The following is a 21252-nucleotide window of genomic DNA, read 5'->3' as shown; positions in this document are numbered from 1 at the left end:
CCAAACTTTCCAAGGTGTAAATTGAAATCTTGTGACCATATTCTTAAAATCTTTCCTAAATTTCATTCAGATTAGCTCGGGAGTTGCCTGCTGATAAAATTTTAGTATTTCTCGTGCTTTTAAGGAATGAGCTAAAAGCTAGCTCTAAAGGAAGTACAGTTAAACCTCGATATAATGAAGTAGGCAAAATTGGCAATTTGCTGTTATATCGAAATTTCGTTGTATTGAAATTGAACCTTATATGCAAATAAGTTCAGTTGCAGATGGATTTTTATTACGCAGAAAGGGGCCGCAGAATTTTCTGAATTATCGGGCAATCGAAAAAAAAAAGCAAATTTGAATGAGAAAACCATTTATTTTGATGAATTTGGGAGTAGGCGATGAATGATACGGTTTCATGCCACGTCGACGATATCTTCACATCGGAGGTACAAATTAAGCGAAGCCAGCTACACTTTTGCGTGCACTCCGCCCCTTGTCAGGATTGGGGGCTCAATCCCATCGCTCGAGATCCGTTGTCAAGATTGGAGTCCGGCATGAATTCGAAGGTAGCTGGCCCATGCCGTCGTCCAACTTATCCACGCTGAGGACGTTGATGAAGGGAAGGACTGCTTCTCATCGAGAACGAGGAATACGGGTTTATTTACAGTATTTACATGCAGTTCATCAATCTAGCATGACTGCGAGAGAAAGTACGTCAGTCTAACACGACTGCTTGAGAGAGTGTCTCAGTCCAACATGACTGCTTAAGAAAAGTGTGTCGAGCATTCGCACAACAGCAGTTTTTAAACACTCGGTCCTCCCGCGATACAAGGTGACGCGAACGTTCGTTTAGTCATCGCAAACTAGCCGCCTCTCCGCAGGGTGGTTTACACACACACATGCACACACACGTGTTCAGGGTCCAAAACCGACACCACACGAATTTCGTAGAACTCGGAGCCGTTCCGGGTAGCGCGTTGTCTTGCGTCTAGGTCGGTGCGTGGGAAGGAGCCTTCCTCGGCGTTCCCGCGTCAACTCCCCTACCCGTAGCAGATCAGGTCCGCGTTGTCGTGTTGCGCACAAAGCCTGCTTCGTCGAACTCCTTCAGTCACAACGCATCCTAACTGAAGCGACGGAGAGTGGAGGATGCGCGTATTGTTACCGACACAAAGTCGACTTAGCCACGCCGGGGCTAGAGGTTGGCGGCGGCATTCCAAGATGAGGTTGCCACCGCTGGCGTAACTGGCTGGCAAACTTGCACTGCAGCTGGCCGTTCTTAACACCCTGCGGCTGATAGCGTCACCCTTACCGAGACGACGCTACCATGAAAAGCGCCGGCAGCGGGGAGTGAATGCTTCGTCTGTCTTTCGCTCCAACGGGTCGCCGAAACTCGAGATTATGCACCTCCAATACTAAACGCATGGTAAGATAGCTTACATGATGCCACGCCGTCTCGGCACGCCTACTCTTTGCACATGCAGCAGGTTACCCCTAAAGCAGGGTGCGCGGATGTGTATGCGCTCGGCCGCGATTACAACCATGCGCAGCCACGTCTTAGACGTAACTGCAACCCCGCCCCTCTTGCGCGCCTGATCAAGTTACCGCGAGTCTCGCTCCCCTCCCCATTTTCCCCCTTTGCTCCCACAGGAAGGCGGCACTCGAGAAGCCACCATCTTTTTTTGTCTCACCCTCGCGCACCTTCACTGGCACCCAGGCACGTAACCACAATTTTTTTTTTTCAGGGAGGGGGGCAACCCAAGATAACTTTTCCGTGCAAATGAGGTGTGGGGGGGGGGCGTTTACCTTTACTAGCACACATGTGAATAACGCTCACCATTCACCGCAAGGATGCGCAAACCCGCAAAAGAGAAATGAAATAAGGTGTATCTCACAGGCGTACCTGTGAGATACACCGCTCCTTTACTTGGCAAACAAGGAACCACGTCAAATGGACTCGCGCAGGAAAGAAGCGCAGGAATAAAAATGCCAAGAACAAGAAAACAAGCGAAAGTGTAAAATAAAGATTACTATAGTAGAACAAAACTTAAAGAAGCAGCAGTTGGCAACCAAGGCACACGGACTGTGTGGGATTGTGTTAATCTGCCAGCCAAACACAAAAGCAAGCAAAATCGTCGTCATGCTGCCTTTTCAAAATGGCATCGTACTTGATACCTCCAGAGCGTCTGCTGTTCTCGAAGAGTCTTTTCATCGGCGGAAGCAATGAGGTGTGCAACAGACATGGGCAAAGTGTATGGAGTCTGAGCATTGAAACTTCACTGCCAATTGAAGTGAAACTTGATAATAAATAGTTGCAGCAAAGCAAGCATTTGATTTCAGTTCAATAAAGGATTAGGCTTTCACTATTCCACTTTAATAGGTGAGGGAAAACGTATAAAATTATGCACTAATAATTTTATTTTTGTGGTTACCGCCTTATTTGGGCAATAGAAAAAGTTTGAAGTACAAATTATTTGCAGCCATGCGGAGGAACAGTGGCTGGCAGTTACGAGGGCATGGGCGAGGCTTCACTGCAGACATAAGTTACATCCTACTATAGTAGCGTTGTTTGAGTTAGCAGTGGAAGAATTATAGAAAAATATATATTTGCATAACAGTCACAGTTCTTTTGGATCCCTTGTTTACTGCTCTACCAAGAGCCAAAACCGACTCATATGGTTATTTGGGGAGTTGCGTAACGATGCGTGGCTGCCAGTCCAGTATAACCGCGTAGAGCGCAGGACGCTGCTGTTCTAGACGTAGTGCGCCCACCGCGGAAGGTTAGAAAAACGCCTACATAACACAGCAGAGAAGTGGCTAGGTCTGGTGGCTCGATTGATAACTGTAGAAGCGTCATTCAAAACACACGGAATTGTTCTCCACTTCCAGCGGCGTTTTCTCAACTTCCTTTTTAAATAAAAAGATGTTGATCCATAAATACTTTCATAAACAACGGTTAAATTTGTTAATTTTTGCTTGTCCTTCCTGTTTGGCTGTTGCCTCAGCTCTCTCCCTTAGTAGATCGCTTAATTTCTCAACTCCTTGCGACTTTTCTTTCCAGTTGCCAATTTTGCACGAGAAGTGCTGTACAGTTAGGGAAAACCAGAACAGGTAACGGGTAACAGTCATATTGCTTATGGGTTTAATGGTTATTGCAGGGTTTGATGATGGATGTTGTCTCGTATTATTTTATTTTCCACCTTATCTAACCCATATTTCAGGTGTATGGTTCTGAAGACCTGCCAGCGTCACGGCGAGCTGTCACTCGAGAAAATAATTAAGCAACGCGTTTTCTTCGGCCGCAACTCGTTTCACGAGCATATGTACAGACAAGCTGACCACGAACCGAATCCCTTTCCTGGTCCCTGGATCAGATTAAACAAAGCAGGTTGAACTAACAAATCAACAGCGATGCAAGTGACCATTGAAAAAATGATGACAACTTAACGCATCTCGGGTTGATCATGCGGGCACCAAATCGATGAGAAAACTGGCCTTCACACCCCAGGGGATGCCGATAACTACTGCCATCCAAAAGGAGTGAAAAAGGCAGCAAAAGGTTGACCGCCAAATAGCTGTCCATTCTCAACATTGATTTGGCGGCGCTTTAGGAATGTGTGCGAGGAGTCGTGGCGTGGGTGTGGAGGGGGCGTGGAAGGGGGGGGGGGGCGTGGAGGGGGGGGAGGGGCCTCCTTGTGGGTACAAAGTGTGTGGGGCTCGATAAAATCTTACCACACTTGGACTTTTAAGGAATAGGATGCGGCTCAATTTCGGCAGTCACCCTTGTCCCGCCGCGCGCGATTTGAGAGGTGTGTTTGCAAGCACGCGCTTGTAATTCAGTCATTTGACCATCTGCGTCCACGGAAGTGTTTATTTATTGCCTCGGCATGCCTGTGCGACGGATGCAATATTTCATTATATTGAAATCGCATACATACACACTTCGTTAAATTGAGTTTCTAAATACATGGTGTTCTATGGCCAATGGGTTATGAAAAGTGAAATACTTCGTTATATCGAGAATATGGAGGCTTAAGTATACTTACGACAAATGACAACTACAGGCAAAAGTTCAGTGCTGAGTACTCGAGTCATCTCGCTATATACCAGACCGTGTGACTGATTCATACAAGCACAATAAGCCATAAATAAAAGACCTTCATTCACTCATATATATATATACATGAACTCCACAGGGGTAAATTGCTGAACAACCTCATGTTCGTTAATTTGCATGCTGCAACAATCAATTACAATGCTGCAGAATGGGCCTTGGTGCTTGTCGATTTCAACATTCAATTTAATAAAATAACACTTTCCTGAACCCCCCTCTCTTCTTCCCCTCAGCCTTGCAAATATGAAATGCAACTGGGCACAGAAACATGATTTGAGCATTTTTTTTTTGGCAGTTAAACCATTCATGATGAACTATGATTATTGAGCTTGCCACCAAGGCGGTCGCTAACTAGTCATGAGTCTGTGGCTAATTCACAACCAAACAATGTTCACATTTTCATCTTCCTCCTCTTCATCCACTTGAGGCAACGTGACCATTTGCATCAACTCAGCGGGCACGCCTTCACAGATCCCGTTCTCAATGCAGAACGTCCTCAGAGCTGTCTCCTTTGGAAATGGATATTGGGCGACTAGCAGCCTGCGGTAGGCCTCGGGTGAGCAACGGTAGATATCGAGTGCCAACTGCAGTGTGGGTTCAGTCCACGCTGTGGGCTGGTCATTGCCGAGCTTCTGCAGGTACTCAATTTGGTCCATATGGAGGAAGCGGCTCAGCCGCTCTGTCTGGCGGGCCAGTGATGCCTTGACACGCGCTGTCTGTTGAGACAAGTCGACTACCTTGCGTCGCAGTTCATCAGACTGATGCCACAACGCTGTTGCCTCCTCCTGTAGCTTTTCATAGCTTGGAGGCCTGCATATATGGGGAAGGGCAGTCACAAAAGGCAAGATCACCGTGCATTCAGTCTAGGGACCGTGGGAAAAAGTGGTCTAGCCTCATTATCCTAGCGTACAACCTTGAGAGTCCCCAGACTCACAATGGTGGCTACAGCTATGAGTGTTAACTCGCAGATGTGCAAAGCATGCCTTGAAATTGCAACACAGCAGAAAGGGGTTGACTGGACAAATACTGCGGACCACTCAATATGCAGCTGTAAGCATACCCTCCTGTAACACAAAGTGCCTATAGCAGCTTTCCTTAGTTTATTAAGCAGCTCCGCTACATGAAATAATGCAGACCACTCTGTCTATAAAACACCTAAGCGGTGATGCCACATTCACACGTACAAATGACTGTGCAGGTAGGCCTGGCCGCGTTGTCTGCAAAACACACCTCATAACCATAAGACTGGTCAGACACGAACTGCTGACAATACATTTGCACCCACCACTTCATGCAATGGAGCATTTGGTTTTCTATCTGACTACACTGAGCAGGCAATTTTCGGCCCAATTTTCTTGGTTAAAAGAAAAGGCATCCGTTAGAATCGGGTAACTACTGTAATTAGAAATTGTGAGCTACTGTTATTTCTTGAATAGCTTCTTAAGTAGACCGAAAATAGGAGTTTTCAACTAGAGACTTGTGTTCAATGCATTCGCCATCCCCTAAGCTTTGCACATAGGCACAGGTGCACAGGCCTGACCCCTGCGCTGACCCCAATAGCGACAGCGTTAGTGGCAGCATGTGCAAAGCTTCATTATGAGGATGATGAAGCTTTGTACACGCTGCCACTAAAGCTGTCGTTATTGGGGTCATCGCAGGGGTCAGGCCTGTGCATGCTGACTGTCTATGTTTGAATTATCTAGCAAAGGCCTATTTTAGGATCGAAATGACAAATGTGTGGGCCGTGTACTAATGTATGGGTGCCAGCCAGGACCTTCGGTTGGCATCATAATATCCAAAAAATAGAGTTAACCAGAGTCAATTAAAGGAAGTCTACTGCATCTTCACTACACTTGTCACATTGTCTTCCAGTGTTTGTCAAAATCAAGCAGTGAACAGCCAAATGTAACAAAACTATTAAGCATTTGATGTCACAGAAAAGCAGAGCACATGTTTGGCAAAACCATACGAGTGGTCCAAATCGAAGCAGTTCTTAAATTAAGTTCACTCTGACAGCTCACCTAGGCAAGATGGGTGTCAAATCCGATGGCTTGCTGACAGCAGGCATTGTGTTAGGTGCAAGTGACTGAACCGATAAGATGACTGGCATTTGAGTACTCGGGCTCGTCCCCTTACTGGGCGCAGGAACCCCGCTGGGTTTGCTCACAGGCACCAGAATGATGGGGCCAGTATTGGGAAGGCAGCTTACTGAAGGCAGCACTAAAAGACAAGCGAGACACATTATTTCACTTTGTGCTGCCCGACTCTTAATAGAAGGTAACAAACAGATAAAGGCCAGATTCTACTTTTGCCCCGACAGATTTTGGTTTTCAATCATTAGCATAAATAAATTTTTATTGAAGAATTGCAAGAAATGGATACAAACCATCTCTACCAATAGCCTACATTGGCTGGTAGCCAGCGCAGTGAAATATATGTGAAACAGGTCAACAGTTCAAAAATATAAACAAGTAAAATCTAATAAAAAGGCATGTCCACAATCACATCACAACAATAGATGAAAGGTAACATAAGTAAAATACACAAACAACTGCAAAGGAAAAGTGCTTAGAAATCTTGAATTTGCAAACAAAATATTTTCAAACTATATATTTTAAGTTTCTTGCTACCTCAACTTCAAGGGGTATCTTACTCCAAATTTTTGTCCCATTGAACTCAATTAATCGTTCTCTATATAAATGGTAGCATGTGGGCAAATTAATATTGCCGTTTGATACTTGTGTAGTGTTTAGAGATGGTATGGTGAAAAGAGTAGCAGAGAGAGGAAAGCTAGTGCCTGTTATTTTGTTAACAAAGAGTGCAGCCTTATAGTTATGAAGTGCGCAAACTGAGAGTATATGCTGTTCCTGAAATATAGTGTTAATTTTAGCCAATCTGTACAAAGAAAGAATGAAAAGGCTCGCAAAATTTCAGAGGCCCACCTAATCAATAAATGTGGTGACAGGTGCGTGAGCCAGGCGTAACTTGCACTACACAAGGAAAAATGTTTATTAGAAGCATCTAATCATTAAAAATATCACACTTCTTGTTTTCCCGCTAGTCTGTCTTGTTTCGCTTTTGGTTGGGGGAATGTATGGTGCGCGGGTGTATGCATGTGTGAGTTTTTATATTTATATGGCTGTTTGAATGCAACAACCTTTAGTCATCAGTCAACGCTCGTGTTTTATCTCTCTTCTTTGTGTTTTTGGTGCGCGCTGTAAGTAATAACAATGTAGCCTCGCCCAGCTAGCCACCATACTACAATTTTAGCATTCACACAGTTACTACGTAATATGCTTAGTACTCTCTTTTGTAGTCGCTGTAGTGGTTTTAGATATGTCATATATGTTACATCCCACGATCCTATACAATAATTTATCTGGGAATGACAAAATGCAAAGTACTACAGCGACCGAAACACAGAATGGGGAAAACGTTGGCATGCCTTAATTAGCATATGACAGCCATGCGGCACCTTCCAGCATATGGAGTGGATTTGCTCTTTGCAGTGCAGGTGCTGGTCATGAAACACTGCTAAGTATTTAAAAGAGACAGCTTGTTCAATTGGCTTGTTGCATAGATTAGAGACTAACTGATGAAGTATCAATATTCTTTCTTCTATATAGGAAAATAACACACTGTTTTTTAGAATTTAATGATAACTTGTTTTCAATGGTCTAGTTACTGACCTTTAACAATTCAGTCATTATGATGGCACTATGTTGCTCAATGGCACTATGCTCGCATCTGGGTCCCCTATGAAATGCAGTGCTTTATTGTTGCTGGAGAAGGCACTCCAGGTAGGGTGAATGAAAAGGAGAAAAAAATTGTCCGTAGGCAATTTCCTGAGATTAATGTTTAGTGGCCATCACTATCCAGTCAGAGCAACACTGGTTCATTTTGTCGGCTAACATCTGGTAGACGGTTAAGATGAGAAAAGAAATAGTACTGAACACCTGGGCTTGCCTCTCTAAACATTGCATATCCACGAGACCGCTGCGTGGCATGACCGCAGGCATTCTGCTGCAGTTCACTCTAAATTGAAGTGCTAAAATGTGCATTTCCTTTTACAGCTTGTCCCATCAATAAAGTAACTGGTTACATGTAATTGGTTACTGAAGAAAGTAACTGAGTTACAGGGAGTACTTCTGGGTAATAAAGCAATCAGCCAATTACATAAGTACCAAAATGTATTTGATTACAAGTAATTAATTACATGTAATTTATCATGTACATACAAGCCTGCACATTCCAGAGTAGCTGAACCTACAAAGGAAACCTAATACGGCTTTCTCAGAAAATGAAGCTTAGCAGCTGACAAAAAATTCGACCTGGTCCACACATTGAACCTGGGACCAAAGCCTTTCCAGGGCTATTGCTCTACCATCTGAGCTAACCAGAAGGCTAGCAGAACGCAAAGCGAAGGTGATTCAACCCACAACCCAAGTCCAAGGTTCGTGTGCCTTGAGCATGGAACACACACCTGCAGACAAGGTGAATGAACCAGGTCCAGTAGTGATTGCACATGGCAAGTATAACACTGTGATCATGAAGCAGCAGAAAGTACCACTAACCTGGGTTAGTATTCGGAGCACTGGTGTTGGGCACCACTGTAGGCACCACAACAGGTGGAACAACGGGAGAATTGCCGACAATGTAACGGTGATCGGCTTGTGCAGTGGTAGGAACAAGGATGATGTTGCCACCCGAAGTGGTCACAGTGAAGGCTGGACCAGTATTCACGGGTGCTTTCGCCAATGTTGCCGCTGCTGATGGAGTGACTTGCGTGGGCTGTGCCTGGTTGGCTCGGCTGGCATTGTTGGTGGCTGTGACTGCGTGAGAAAGAGAATCAAGGAGGAATCCACAAAATCCAGAGCATGTACATTCTGTAGTGCGGTATGCATACCCACTGACCTATGAATAACGCTCATAATAAATCCCCCATCATGACAGAGCAGGAGAGAGAGGAGAGGGCCTTGCACCCATGTTTTTCTTAAAAGCTTGGTCAGCGCACACACTTTTTGCGAGGCGCATGCACAATTCATTTTCAAATAGTATTTATATGTTTATACATGGCACACAAGCAGCAGCGACTTGAAAAGCAGGAGCTGAAGAGCAACACAGTGTCTTTAGATCATAGTGACTTTTCCAGCAGCACTGCTGATGCCAATTCTGCCTAACTGAAAGCAGCTGCAAATTTCCATGCCAAGATTACAATTTTGTTCTCTTGAATAGTGTTTTTGTTAAAAACTTCTCGTGCATTGACGATATTGAACTGCCTGTGTTTAGTGACTAACTATTTGACTATACCTCCAGCAATTGTTCAAACTTCCAGTGTAATTTGACTAATAGATTAACTGAAGATACATTCATCACCCAGTTTTGATAAAGTCAGTGCCAGATTTCCGAAAAATATCTGCTCTTATAGCTCTACTATATTAGTTAAATTATTCCAGCAGTCGCTTAAAACACCTACTGCTCCATCTGAATGAAAAGCAGGAAGAAACCATTCCTCTGCATAAAACTGGCAGTGGGACGTCACCTGCAAATTATCATCCCTGATCATTAACCAGTACCTGCTGCAAGTTATTTGAGTATATAGCATTTGCTAACCTTGTAGACTTTCTTGAGCATAAGTAATTTTTCAGGCCACCCCAACATGGTTTTTTCAAATCATTCTCATGTGAATTGCAATGAGTAACTTCTACTTGCAAACTACACTGTTACTTGATCCTCTTTTCCTTGTCAATTATATCTTTTTAGGTTTTTTTAAAAGCCTTTCACAAAGTGCGCCACAAACAATTACATTATAAACTAAGCAAATTAAACCTTGATCACAACCTTCTAAAGCAGATTGAGTCATTTCTCATTCATAAGTTCCGGTTCGTAACAGTTAAAGCCTAGAGTGCCACAAGGCTCTGCCCCGAGACATCTTTTATGCCTTACCTACATTAATGACTTACCTGAACCATAACGTCTGACATCCATCTATTTGCAGATGACTGTTTTATCTTCAGAGAAATAATTACCGAACATGACATTGCCCTGCATCAGGCCAGCCTAGGCACGTACCCCGGGGGGGTGTTCCCCCTTCCCCGAAATTAAGCAGCACACCTCTCCCTCCCCAAGCCACCACTCCTCAAACACATTCCTAAAGCACCGCCAAATCAATCTTGTGACTTTACAGCTATTCGGTGGTCAACACTGGGCTGCTGTGACAATATTATTATACACGCTGGTGTGGCTCTCGTGCGACCAACGGGAGATTCTGCCGTTGACGTTGTTGCCTTTCTACGCCGCTTTATGCAGCTGTTTTTATAGTTGGTGACACCCAAACAAACCAGTAGGCGGCGTGTAAGCACTGCTGATGCATGTTGAAGCTGCACTCCATAGGTGATGAGGCGTCACAGGCTAATCCGACGCTTTCACGTCCGATTAGCTCTTTTCTTCTAATTTATAAAATGCCAGTGACATAAAGCTGCAGTGCTGATGCTAATGCTTATTTGTAACAGTGTATAGATTTTTCAGTATTGCTAAATTGTCCATGTTGTGATGGGACTGTTCATTGGTGTGTGTGCAATGCTTAATATTTTGGTCTCAATTGTATATATTGTATGCGCGTCTCTTCACAGCGGCTTCGTCTGTGTAACCAGCGTATGTGGTAAAGAGGGTGCATACTATGTCACACAATAATGAAGCACTGTATTTTGCTTTTCCCCTGTGGAAGTTTCAGTTTATTCCTATTTGAACTTCGTGCTTGCTTCATTAAATAATTTTGTTACGATCTTGTGTGAAATGGGGTAGGAAGATCTGTCTCTCTCTCTTCTTTTTTTTTTTTGTAGTCCAGGTTTTTGTAATTAGCTCAGTGCTTCTTTTTCTTCTTAGTTTGAGGCTTTGTATATGCGACAATGTTGCATCCCAAATGATTCCGGGTACGAAACTTCGTCTGTCGCAGGTCTTTGTTGTCCATGTCAGTAAAAAAATTTGGTGGAATTTTGCACCCCTATATGTGGAGTCGACTGCCTTTTTCACACCTTTGGATGGCGGTAGTCATCGGCATCTCCTGGAATGTGAAGACGAATTTTTTCATCGATTCGGTGCCCGCGCGATTAGGTCGAGATGCGTTCAGTTGTCACCGTCTACTGCAACAGTCACGCGCATCTCTGTTGCTTTGTTAGTTCAACCTTCTTTGCCTAGACTGAACTAGGGACCGTAATCAGCTGGTCTGTATGCTTCTGGAACGAGTTGCGGATGAAGAAAATGCCAGTTGAGTTTAACTTTTCCTTTTGCTTAATTATTTCGAGTGACAGCTGACCGCGACACTGGAAGATCCTCAGAACCACACACCCGTGATATGGGTTAGATAAGGTGGAAAATAAAATCATGCGAAAAGCGTCCATCATCAAACCCTGCAATAGCCATTAAACCCATAAGCAATGTGAATGTCACCCATCATCTCGCCAGTTTTTTCCCTAATTGCACAGCACTTTTCGTGCAAAATTGGTAACAGGAAACAAGAGTCACAAGTTGAGAAATTAAGCGATCTACTAAGGGAGAGAGCCGCAGCAACAGCCATAAAGGAAGGAAAAGCAAAAATAAGTTTAGCTGTTGCTTGTGAAAATATTTATGGATCAAAACCTTTATATTTAAAAAGGAATTAGAGAAAATATCCCTGCAAGTGGACAATGATTGCATATGTCTTGAGTGACACTTCTACAATTATCAGTCGAGCTGCCCCACGTAGTCACTTCTCTGCTATGCTTATCTGGATGTTTAACCTTCCATGGTGGATGCAGTGTCTAGAACCGCAGTGTCCTGCATTCTATACGGTTGTGTGGGACTGGCGGTCATGAATCGTTACGCAACTTCCCAAATAACAATACGAGTCGGTTTTGGCACTTAACTTGGCAGAGCAGTAAACGATGGATCTAAAGAACTGTGATTGTTCCGCAAATGCATCTTTCTCTAATTCTTTCAGAGCTAATTCAAAAAAACGCTACTAGAAATCTTTATTTTAAACTGTTGCTTGTTTACTTGTTCTTGGTAGTGTCCTTCCTCTGTTTCTTTCCTGCACAAGTCCATTTGATGTGGTTCCTTGTTTGCCAAGTAAAGGACAGCTGTATCTCACAGGCGTAGCTGTGAGATGCACCTCATTTTTTTCCTCTTTTGCGGATTTACTCGTATTTTATGCCGAACGGTGGGCATTAGTCACGTTTGTACTGGTAAAGGTATCCCTGCTCATTTGCATAGAAAAGTTACCTTGGGTTGCCCCCCAAGGTAGGGAGACAGAGAGTCACAATCTCTCCAATGCTATTCACTGCGTGCTTAGAAGTATTCAAGCTATTAAACTGGGAAGGCTTAGGGGTAAAGATTGACGGCGAATATCTCAGCAACCTTCCGTTTGCTGATGACATTGTTCTATTCAGCAACAATGCAGATGAGTTACAACAAATGATTGAGGGCCTTAACAGAAAGAGTGTAAGAGTGGGGTCGAAGATTAATATGCAGAAGACAAAGATAATGATAAATAGCCGGGCAAAGGAACAACAGTTCAGGATCGCCACTCGGTCTCTAGAGTCTGTGAAGGAGTACGTTTACCTAGGTCAATTAATCACAGGGAACCCTGATAATGAGAAGGAAATTCACAGAAGAATGAAAATCTGTTGGATCGCATACGGCAGACATTGCCAGCTCCTGACTGGAAGCTTACCATTATCATTGAAAAGGAAGGTGCACAATCAGTGCACTTTACTGGTGCTGAAATATAGTGCAGAGACTTGGAGACTGATAAAGAAGCTTGAGAACAAGTTAACGACCGCACAAAGAGCGATGGAACGAAGATTGCTAGGAATAACGTTAAGAGACAGAAAGAGAGCGGTTTGGATCAGAGAGCAAATGGGTTTAGGCGATATTCTAATTAACAGTAAGAGAAAAAAAAATGGAGCTGGGCAGGTCATGCAATGTGGAGGCTAGATAACCGTTGGACCATTAGGGTTACAGAATGGGTAATAAGAGAAGGGAAACACAGTCAAGGATGGCAGAAGACTAGGTGGTACGACGAAATTAGAAAATATGCGGGTGGTAGTTGGAATCGGTTGGCGCAGAACAGGGGTAATTGGAGATCGCAGGGAGAGGCCTTCATCCTGCAGTGGACATAATATAGGCTGCTGCTACTGATGATGATGATGAACCTTTGTAGTGCTTCATCTCTTTTAGAATTACTGCTTATTAAAACTCTGTTAGGGCCAATATTAGAAAGTGCTACAGCTATATGAAACACTTTTTACAAATACCGTATACATTGTCTTGAACTAATCCAAAATACCTCGTTTCATTCTTTGGGACTAAAACGGTGCTGCAAGCATATCTTTGATGAAATGAAGTCTGAGCCTTCACTCACTCGCAACACATTAGAGGATTCCTCATTTATAATTTTTTTCATAAGCTATATCGTCACCCTGCTCTACATCTGCAATTCATCTCACGATCACATGACTTATCTCGGCACACTGATCATTGGCATCAAGTTAAATGTTGTGTGTGTAACGCAACATGCTTTTTTTAGAACCAAAATTTATTGCATAAACATCAAAATAATGTAATGAGCTTCCCACTTATATTGAATATATTAGAGAGTTTTAGTTTAGGGGACGCAAGGCGTTGGGGCCCCTAGCGCTTGGGTGCGTTTGCGTTTGCGTACACAAGCAGAAACACGTTATAGGTTAGCAGCCCCAAACGCAAGCCGCAGTGAAGTCGCATGCGCTCGCAGCGCCATCAACGTCTGATCTTTGCTGCGTTATAATTTTTTAAAACATGAAATCAGGCATATGAAGTAAAGCACATGAAACTATTCTTATTAAAAGCAGTTAATGGAGAAGTTTAGAGTGTCCGGTATTCGGGTAAACGCAGGCTGGGGCGTTGGGGCGGAGGCATAAACGGGAGCAGCCTGCATGGTGCAGCCACCTGGTGGTGCAAAGCTTAAACAGAAAAAAAAAAACAGCTAATATTGCAATAACCAAGTGTATTTTACTTTGCTGCGGGTATAAATTTTTGGCAGCAACACATTTACGCCAGTGCCTAAAATTTACACCAGCAGCGAAGTAGAATACACTTGGTTACAGCAATATTAGCTGCTTTTGTCCGTTTGAGCTTCGCGCTGCCAGGTGGATGCACCATGCAGGACGCTCCCGTTTATGGCTCCGCCCCAACGCCCCAGCCTGCGTTTATCCGAATACCGGACACGCTAAACCTCTCTAATATATATAAAAACGACGCCGGTCGAGACTTGGGGAAAGATTTATTAGATTATCTACCCACTAGCTACTCGTAAGTTCTCCTACACCGCGAGAGTCACGTGGGTAACGTGACCACTTAGCGGCAGCGATGTTTTCGGCCGGCCAAACAGCCCAAGGACGCAAGTAGACGTAGCGGTCTGCGCATGCGCAGTACCGTCGCCCCTAGTTCTTGCGTACGCAAGCCGCTTGCGTCCTTTAAACTAAAACTCTCTATTAATGATGAGAATTTAAAAAAAGCATTAGCTAGTATAGTGTACTCATAACAAACATATGTATGAACTAATGTTAGTTGTTTTTATGATGTGCTGTATTTAACAAACTCTCAGTTAATGTGGTATAATGAGCTAATAATGTGTATAATCTCATACTTTATTGCACTTCTGTTATTTCTCCTGTAACTTACTCTTACCTCTAATGCCTAAAGGCCCTAAGGGTAAAATAAATATAATCAATAAAGGCCTAGGCTGGTATAATGTAGTGGATCCTTCCAATTGATTCTATGCCACTTTTATCATCCAGTGTTCCCCCCCCCCCAGCTGATCCACTTGATGACACAAGTGGATAATGAGACAGATGGCATTGTAATAGAACCGTCAAGTTATCCCAACCCAAGAAAAACAATGGGTTCTGTTTCCGCCCATACAGTGAACTGAAAGGAAGGTTTCGGTAACTAATTATTATTATAACACAGAAGCCTATTTTCGTTCCACCTCGAGGGCACCCATAACAGCCACTGGCTGAACTATTTAGCTTGACTTTCATTCTAGATGAGGTGATTATTGTAGATCTACAAAACATCTGGACAAGAGCCCACACTGTTGCAAGGTTAAAAATGTGTGTCCACCTGGTTGCAGATGGGCTGGCTGACTTTTGGCCACTGATGACGAAACCACAGGTGTCATGACTGTAGAGACGGTTGCAACACTTGTGGCTGAGGAGATGACCGTATCCGCCTTAGCAACGGCATCAACAGCAGTAGTAACATTCGTAATGCTGCTTGTGGGACCACCCCGTACAAGCCTTCGGCGCTGTTTCGGAACTTTCCGGTGGCTGAAGAGAGTGGGCACAGCAAATGGCTTGAGTTTGCGGTCCGTGCGTCTGGGCTCATACTGGTCCTCTTCGAAGTGTGCCTGCAGAATACGGTAACAGAACAAAACAAAAACGAATAAATAAATTTATATGTTCATAGTTCATGACTATCGGCTGTCCAGCAGTAGAGGGCACAACGGCCTTCAGATATGTCCTTGCCAGTATCCCACGAGCCACCACTGATGCACTTGTGATAAATAGCTGCTTCTTGTAATTCAATATCTTGGTTAAAATGGCACTCGCATTCAGTGTTTCCATTTTCCCTGGCAAAGGCTAGGTCAAAGAACAATAGAAAATCTGCTAAGGTCAACTTCAACAGGACAATACACCTGATAGAGCAAACAGGCATTTAAGGCCCGTAAACAGTGCAGCGACTTTTTCTTGCATAGATTCTGCTGCGAAAGCAGCTAATAATAACGTCAGTCAAACACCACTAAGTATATGCTAAGAAAAAAAAAAGCAAGCCGATTTCAGCAATTCCCCTGGCTCGGAGCTCATTTATTGAAACAGCAGCCTCGCCCCACAGTGAAGACCACCATATTCGCATTGTCTTCAGTGCTTTTTTTTCCTTACATAAAAGCGTTCACTCACTACAGGAAGGGACAAGAAGCTAGTGGTTAAGCATCCTTGTTTCTGGGGGTCAAAGAATAATGCATAAGTCTAAAACAAGAATTAAAAACTAATGAAATACCTAAAGTAACGTTTGAATGATAACTATCAACTTCTGTGACATTTGAGAGAACAAAAAAAAAGTGTTCTTTAGATCAATGAGTTTTGATGTTATCCTACTTGTGATGTATACAACTTTCTTTCTACTACATGGACAGAGTACAGCAATCTTATGCTCCTTATATCTAAGCAGAGCTGATTTATTTAGATAATTGCATAGCTTTCTAGAACTTTACGTTTACAGCTGTTTGGCCAAAGGGTTATGCTAATATTCTTTTTGTTCCGAGCTGTCCAACATTTTAGCATTGGAAAATTACCCGCCGTGGTTGCTCAGTGGCTATGGTGTTGGGCTGCTGAGCACGAGGTCGCGGGATCGAATTTCGGCCACGGCGGCCACATTTCGATGGAGGCAAAATGCGAAAACACCTGTATACTTAGATTTAGGTGCACGTTGAAGAACCCCAGGTGGTCAAAATTTCCAGAGTCCTCTACTGCGGCGTGCCTCGAAATCAGAAAGTGGTTTTGGCACGTAAAACCCCATAATTTATTATTTGAAAATGACTGCTTTTACAATCTTGTAGCATCATGTTTATTTTCGTTTTTGCACGTTATCATTGTGTTGTGGCCAGTGTAGTAAGCGTTGAGAAGTTGCGTAAAAGTGTTGTATTTCGTTTCCATCATTCAATAAGACAACGTCCGAGTACCCACCTGCCCAATGCATCAGCAATGTGGCATTTGTGACGACCTTTAAATATACTTTCCTTACAATAATTACAATATTCAATTACAATAAATTACAATGAATTTTACAATATTCAATACGTATTTGATTTGGTCTGAAAAATTACTACTCACACACTACTAGTAGCATGTTTAAACAAAGTTGTAGTTTGTTTTGAAAACAGTTCAGTGAAGTAGACCTCGTACTGTGCATTGCGCAAGCTGTGGTTAGCAGTGAAAATCCGTGTGGACATGAAAAAGTGGCATAACTAATTTTGAGGACATATGTTCTACGTGCTCACTTGAGGCACACGTTTGAGTATTTTGTTTTCCGCAAGCTGTTGTACATATATAAGCGACGGTTCTTTTAGAATGACTGAGTAATGACCCAAAAGCACCCTCGCGAACTAAGTGATAAGCCGTTCACTATGAATTGAACATGCATATGTTCAATTCTGGGCTAAATTAGCAGCTTGTTAACCGGTGTTACCCGGTCGCTCTCGATCGCGATCGAGGCGGATCTGGATCGAAATTCTCGACCGCCATTGGGTCCCTCCGGCAGCTTGCTCTAAGGAGCCAATCGCGGCCAAGACATTCGACCCTGATCGAACTTGATATATCGTTTTACCTATGCATGGCTTTATCTATTCATGATAGACCACGCAGCGAAGAGTACGAAAAACACCGCGACCATCGGTCATCTCGGGGGCCACGGCTTATGGCGTAGCACATCTGTATGTGTAGAAGTAGAGCCTAGAAGTTAGTGGCACATACTACCTGCTCTGGGGTATTGGCGAAGAACCGGGTGGCGCGAAACTAGGACGGGGACAGCGGCTGCGCAATCGGCGACTCAAAACGTCGATTTCCCAATTCTAGAGTAGAAGGTGGTTCAAAATTGATATTTTATGAAGTATTAACGGCAGCATAAGTAGCCTACGACACGAAGAAACAACCACCAATGAGCCTACCTCGCACACACCGTAGCAGTTGTCCTTCGGTGGCACCCAAAGTTTGCCGTTCTCTGCAATGTTCACTTTCACAGCCCATTCCAGCCTGCGCTTGGGATCCCGCGGGAATGAATGGATGCGCAAACCTCCTTTTCTTCCTGTTTTACAACCAACGGCGACGCATCTCATAGCGCCTGCTTCGTGCTCCTGACAGCGGAAACGCGAAACGAGAGCGCAGACGGCGGTCACAAATTGACAAGGGCTTCCACAGAACACCTACACGCGACAACGAACTTGCGCAAGAAGCATTTGCGAGCACCATGCGACCACGGCGACCACAGTGTACCAGCACAGAACACGGTACCATCCACGGTCCAACAAAAACAAAACTAGCGGTGGCGTTGTAAACTAAAGTGTGCAATCGAGAGATGGCGCTGGTAAAATCGAAACTAATATAGCAAGCGCTTGGTGGCAAAACCCACAGCCTCGTTTCAAAGAAGACGCTTATAACATCCATCCATTTATCTCATAGCAGCATCATCATCACGTGAAAAGCAATATCACAGAACATTTATATAAAATTAGAGAAGAAAAACTACATCTTCCACAGTGTAACGGAAATAATACTAGCAGTGGCGTTGTGAACCACAGAGTTTCTCATTATGGTGAGAAACTTTATGTTGTCAACCATAGAGAAACTCTATGTTGTCAACTAAACTATACGATAGAGTAATGACGCTGGCAAAAATCAAAACTGATATCATCATCATTACGTGGAGAGCACTATTATAGAACAAATATAAACTTTCAGAATGAGAGTTGTACCTGCCACAGTGGAACAAAAATAAAAGTAACGATGGCGTTGTAAGCTAAAGTATACAAGCGAGAGATGGCGCTGGCAAAATCAAAACTAATATCATCATCATCATTACGTATATGATGGCTAAATGTGGTAGAAGTAGATAGTGTAGCAGGCGGGAGCTGACAGAGCGTACAGAGGAGCGATGAAAATTATAGGTGGCGCTATGTGCAGCTGGTGGGCAGCTTTCGCTGCATTTGAAGGGGGCGGCGCACGGCAGCTAGCACGCGCGTTTCGGTCATCTTGCATCGCGTTTTAATTTTTAGTGTAATGCGCGATGCAAACATCACGAAGTGTTTGCAGCTCAGATATGCTTTGTTAAGAAGGGTGGTACTTCTTCGGAGAGCATAGAATGGAAAGATGCGTTAATTGCAACACCGGAACGCTCAGCAGATGTTTTAGCCATGCGATTTAAAAAAAGGAGGTAGATCAGAATTGAAGGCCACTCTGGACGAGATGGCTTTTACTAAAAGGATTGGCGTTAGCGAAAGCGAACGTGGACCGTGAATACAAACAAGCCGAAACGCCGACTTTCAACTTTTGTCATTCGGTCATCTGCCGCAAATATAGCCAGTGGGCGCAGAGAAAATCGTACACGCAAACAGTCAAAAACAGCGCTGGAGCTGCGAGCAATAAGCCGGGGAATAACATCACCGCGTCGTTCAGTTCACCCGCACGTCCTCATGCACCAGCAACATGCCCTTTATAGAAAGCTTTAGCCTTGTAAAAAAAAAAAGAAAAAAAAGAAGAACGAAAACTTAGGTACGTATGTGGGCACTTTAGTGATGGACGCCTGGCCATCACTAAAACGGGACGGAAAGCACCATCAGAACTTGACATCGAAGCCCCCCATCCAGACGAGAGGGAAACAACGCATCCTACCCGAATGGAGACGGGATGTTATCATCAAACCAATACCACGGAACATGCACCCGCAGTTTCACGAACACCGACGCCGGGCCCGCGCCAGGGCTTACGACAAATATCCAGACACTAGCCTTTAGCGATGCGGCTGGACCAGTCTGCGGCAAATACACGGCAACCATTATTCGCTAAGGAAAACAGATTGACTGCGTATCGTTCCAATACACAGACGCAACCAGCATGAAATAAGCAGGAATTGTTCTTGCCTTACGAAACCCCAGATCTACCTTAGTCCTACGAACTCACAAGAGCAGCCTCCCGCAATTTCTGCGAAGGCCAGGTTCAGATTCAGATTTCAGATTTCAGATTTATTGGTTCCAAAAAAAGAAGTAATTACAACATGACAACTATACAGACGAGGGTCCCAAAGTGAAAGAACTGGAGTGGGACCCTCGGTTAATAATAACAACATTGATGATGATATCAATAGTCAGCAAATTAGCGTTATCTTAAACAACATCTACAGATCAAATACATCATTAGGCATGCCATTTACAATCAAACACGAAAAAGCACGTTATAAAAGAAAGTCGGAAAAAAGCATGGATGAAATACAAGAAATGACATGTGAGAAAAGGTCAAAGGTACACGGCCAGATCGTAGTTAAGTTATCGCAGGAAATGATGCTTGAGGTGATTTTTAAAGATTTCAAGAGAAGTACAGGATTTTATAGTTGATGGTAATTCATTCCAAAGAGAAATTGCAGCGAAGGAAGATATTTTTTTGTCGTAATTGGTATGAACCATGGGTAACGAGAAATTGTTGTTAGCCCCAAGTGTGGATATATTTTTATTCTGCAAAAGGTCAACTACAATGAACGGAAACGTAAGGTTATTATGAAGCAACTTGTGGAGTAAGACGAGTATGTTAAACTGGAACAAATTATTAATAGGCAAAATATTATACGCGCGAAGTAACAAGGAGACATTGGATTGCATGGAGCTAGAAGTGATAATGCGTATTGACTGATTTATAACACCACTGCGCACCGAATTCTCACACAGCTACCTTCCCGACGCTCCGAGGGAGAGTGGAAACAACTGATATGGATACCCGGCCACTGCGGAGTTAGAGGCAACGAGCTCGCTCACGCCTGGGCCCGAGAATTACTCTTCCGGACTTCCGACACCGTCATATTGCACCCTCCCACTGCTATGCGTATGGACCCGCTTCTCACATGCACCAAAATTCGTCAACACCAAATACTCGAAAGACGGAAACTTCCGGCCCCGGGACCCAAACTCGGTAAAGAATCCCAGGTAGCTTGGCGTCGCCTGCACACATACTCCTGCCCCAACCCATACATACTATGATAAACCCCTACGCTCATACACACCACAGCGCAGGTTTTGCGACAATCAAACAGCCACTCTGTGTCACATGGTAGAGGAATGTCAACATAATCCATCCAGGCAACACAGGACGCAACCTAACAGAGAAGGGTGGCAGGATGCTCTGTCCAGCTCGGATCCGAAGACCCAAGAGGCCGTCATGAAACTCGCGCCAATGGGATCCCACTCGTCGACCTTCTCATTTCAAAGGCTTAATAATTTTTTTATTCTCTCTCTTCGTACAGGTCAGGCGGACTTAATGCTGTCAGTCACTCAGTTTACACGACTACAGATATTTTTATTATGTGGCCAGCTGACCGAGACG

At 43.9% G+C, this 21252-nt stretch overlaps 1 protein-coding gene across 2 annotated transcripts; it reads right to left on the bottom strand.

The window, feature by feature from the left end:
• Window positions 1–4117: 4117 nt before the first annotated feature.
• On the bottom strand, window positions 4118–18179 carry LOC126539044 (uncharacterized). 2 transcript variants are annotated; one of them, XM_050185749.3, is made up of 5 exons: window positions 17835–18179; window positions 15233–15518; window positions 8668–8925; window positions 6115–6313; window positions 4118–4903 (listed from the first exon to the last, which is right to left on the bottom strand). In XM_050185749.3, the coding sequence occupies exons 1-5, from the start codon at window positions 18000–18002 to the stop codon at window positions 4468–4470; spliced, it is 1347 nt and encodes a 448-aa protein (XP_050041706.1). In that variant the 5' UTR covers window positions 18003–18179; the 3' UTR covers window positions 4118–4467. The 2 variants fall into 2 exon arrangements, with proteins under 2 accessions (XP_050041706.1, XP_054931126.1); XM_055075151.2 differs by having other exon boundaries at window positions 8668–8919.
• Window positions 18180–21252: the final 3073 nt, after the last annotated feature.

Source organism: Dermacentor andersoni, chromosome 11, assembly GCF_023375885.2.
Source record: "Dermacentor andersoni chromosome 11, qqDerAnde1_hic_scaffold, whole genome shotgun sequence".
Lineage (NCBI taxonomy): Eukaryota > Metazoa > Arthropoda > Arachnida > Ixodida > Ixodidae > Dermacentor > Dermacentor andersoni.
The sequence above is the reverse complement of the archived record's forward strand: the minus strand, read 5'-3'. Positions and strand labels throughout refer to the sequence as shown.

Excerpts from the sequence above, each read along its gene's own strand:
- LOC126539044 (XM_050185749.3), bottom strand. The coding sequence starts at position 18,002 with ATGAGATGCGTCGCCGTTGGTTGTAAAACAGGAAGAAAAGGAGGTTTG. Across the intron at positions 15,519-17,834 it reads ACTGCTACGGTGTGTGCGAG|GCACACTTCGAAGAGGACCA; the intron begins GTAGGCTCATTG and ends CGTATTCTGCAG. Across the intron at positions 8,926-15,232 it reads GCCAGCCCATCTGCAACCAG|TCACAGCCACCAACAATGCC; the intron begins GTGGACACACAT and ends TTTCTCACGCAG.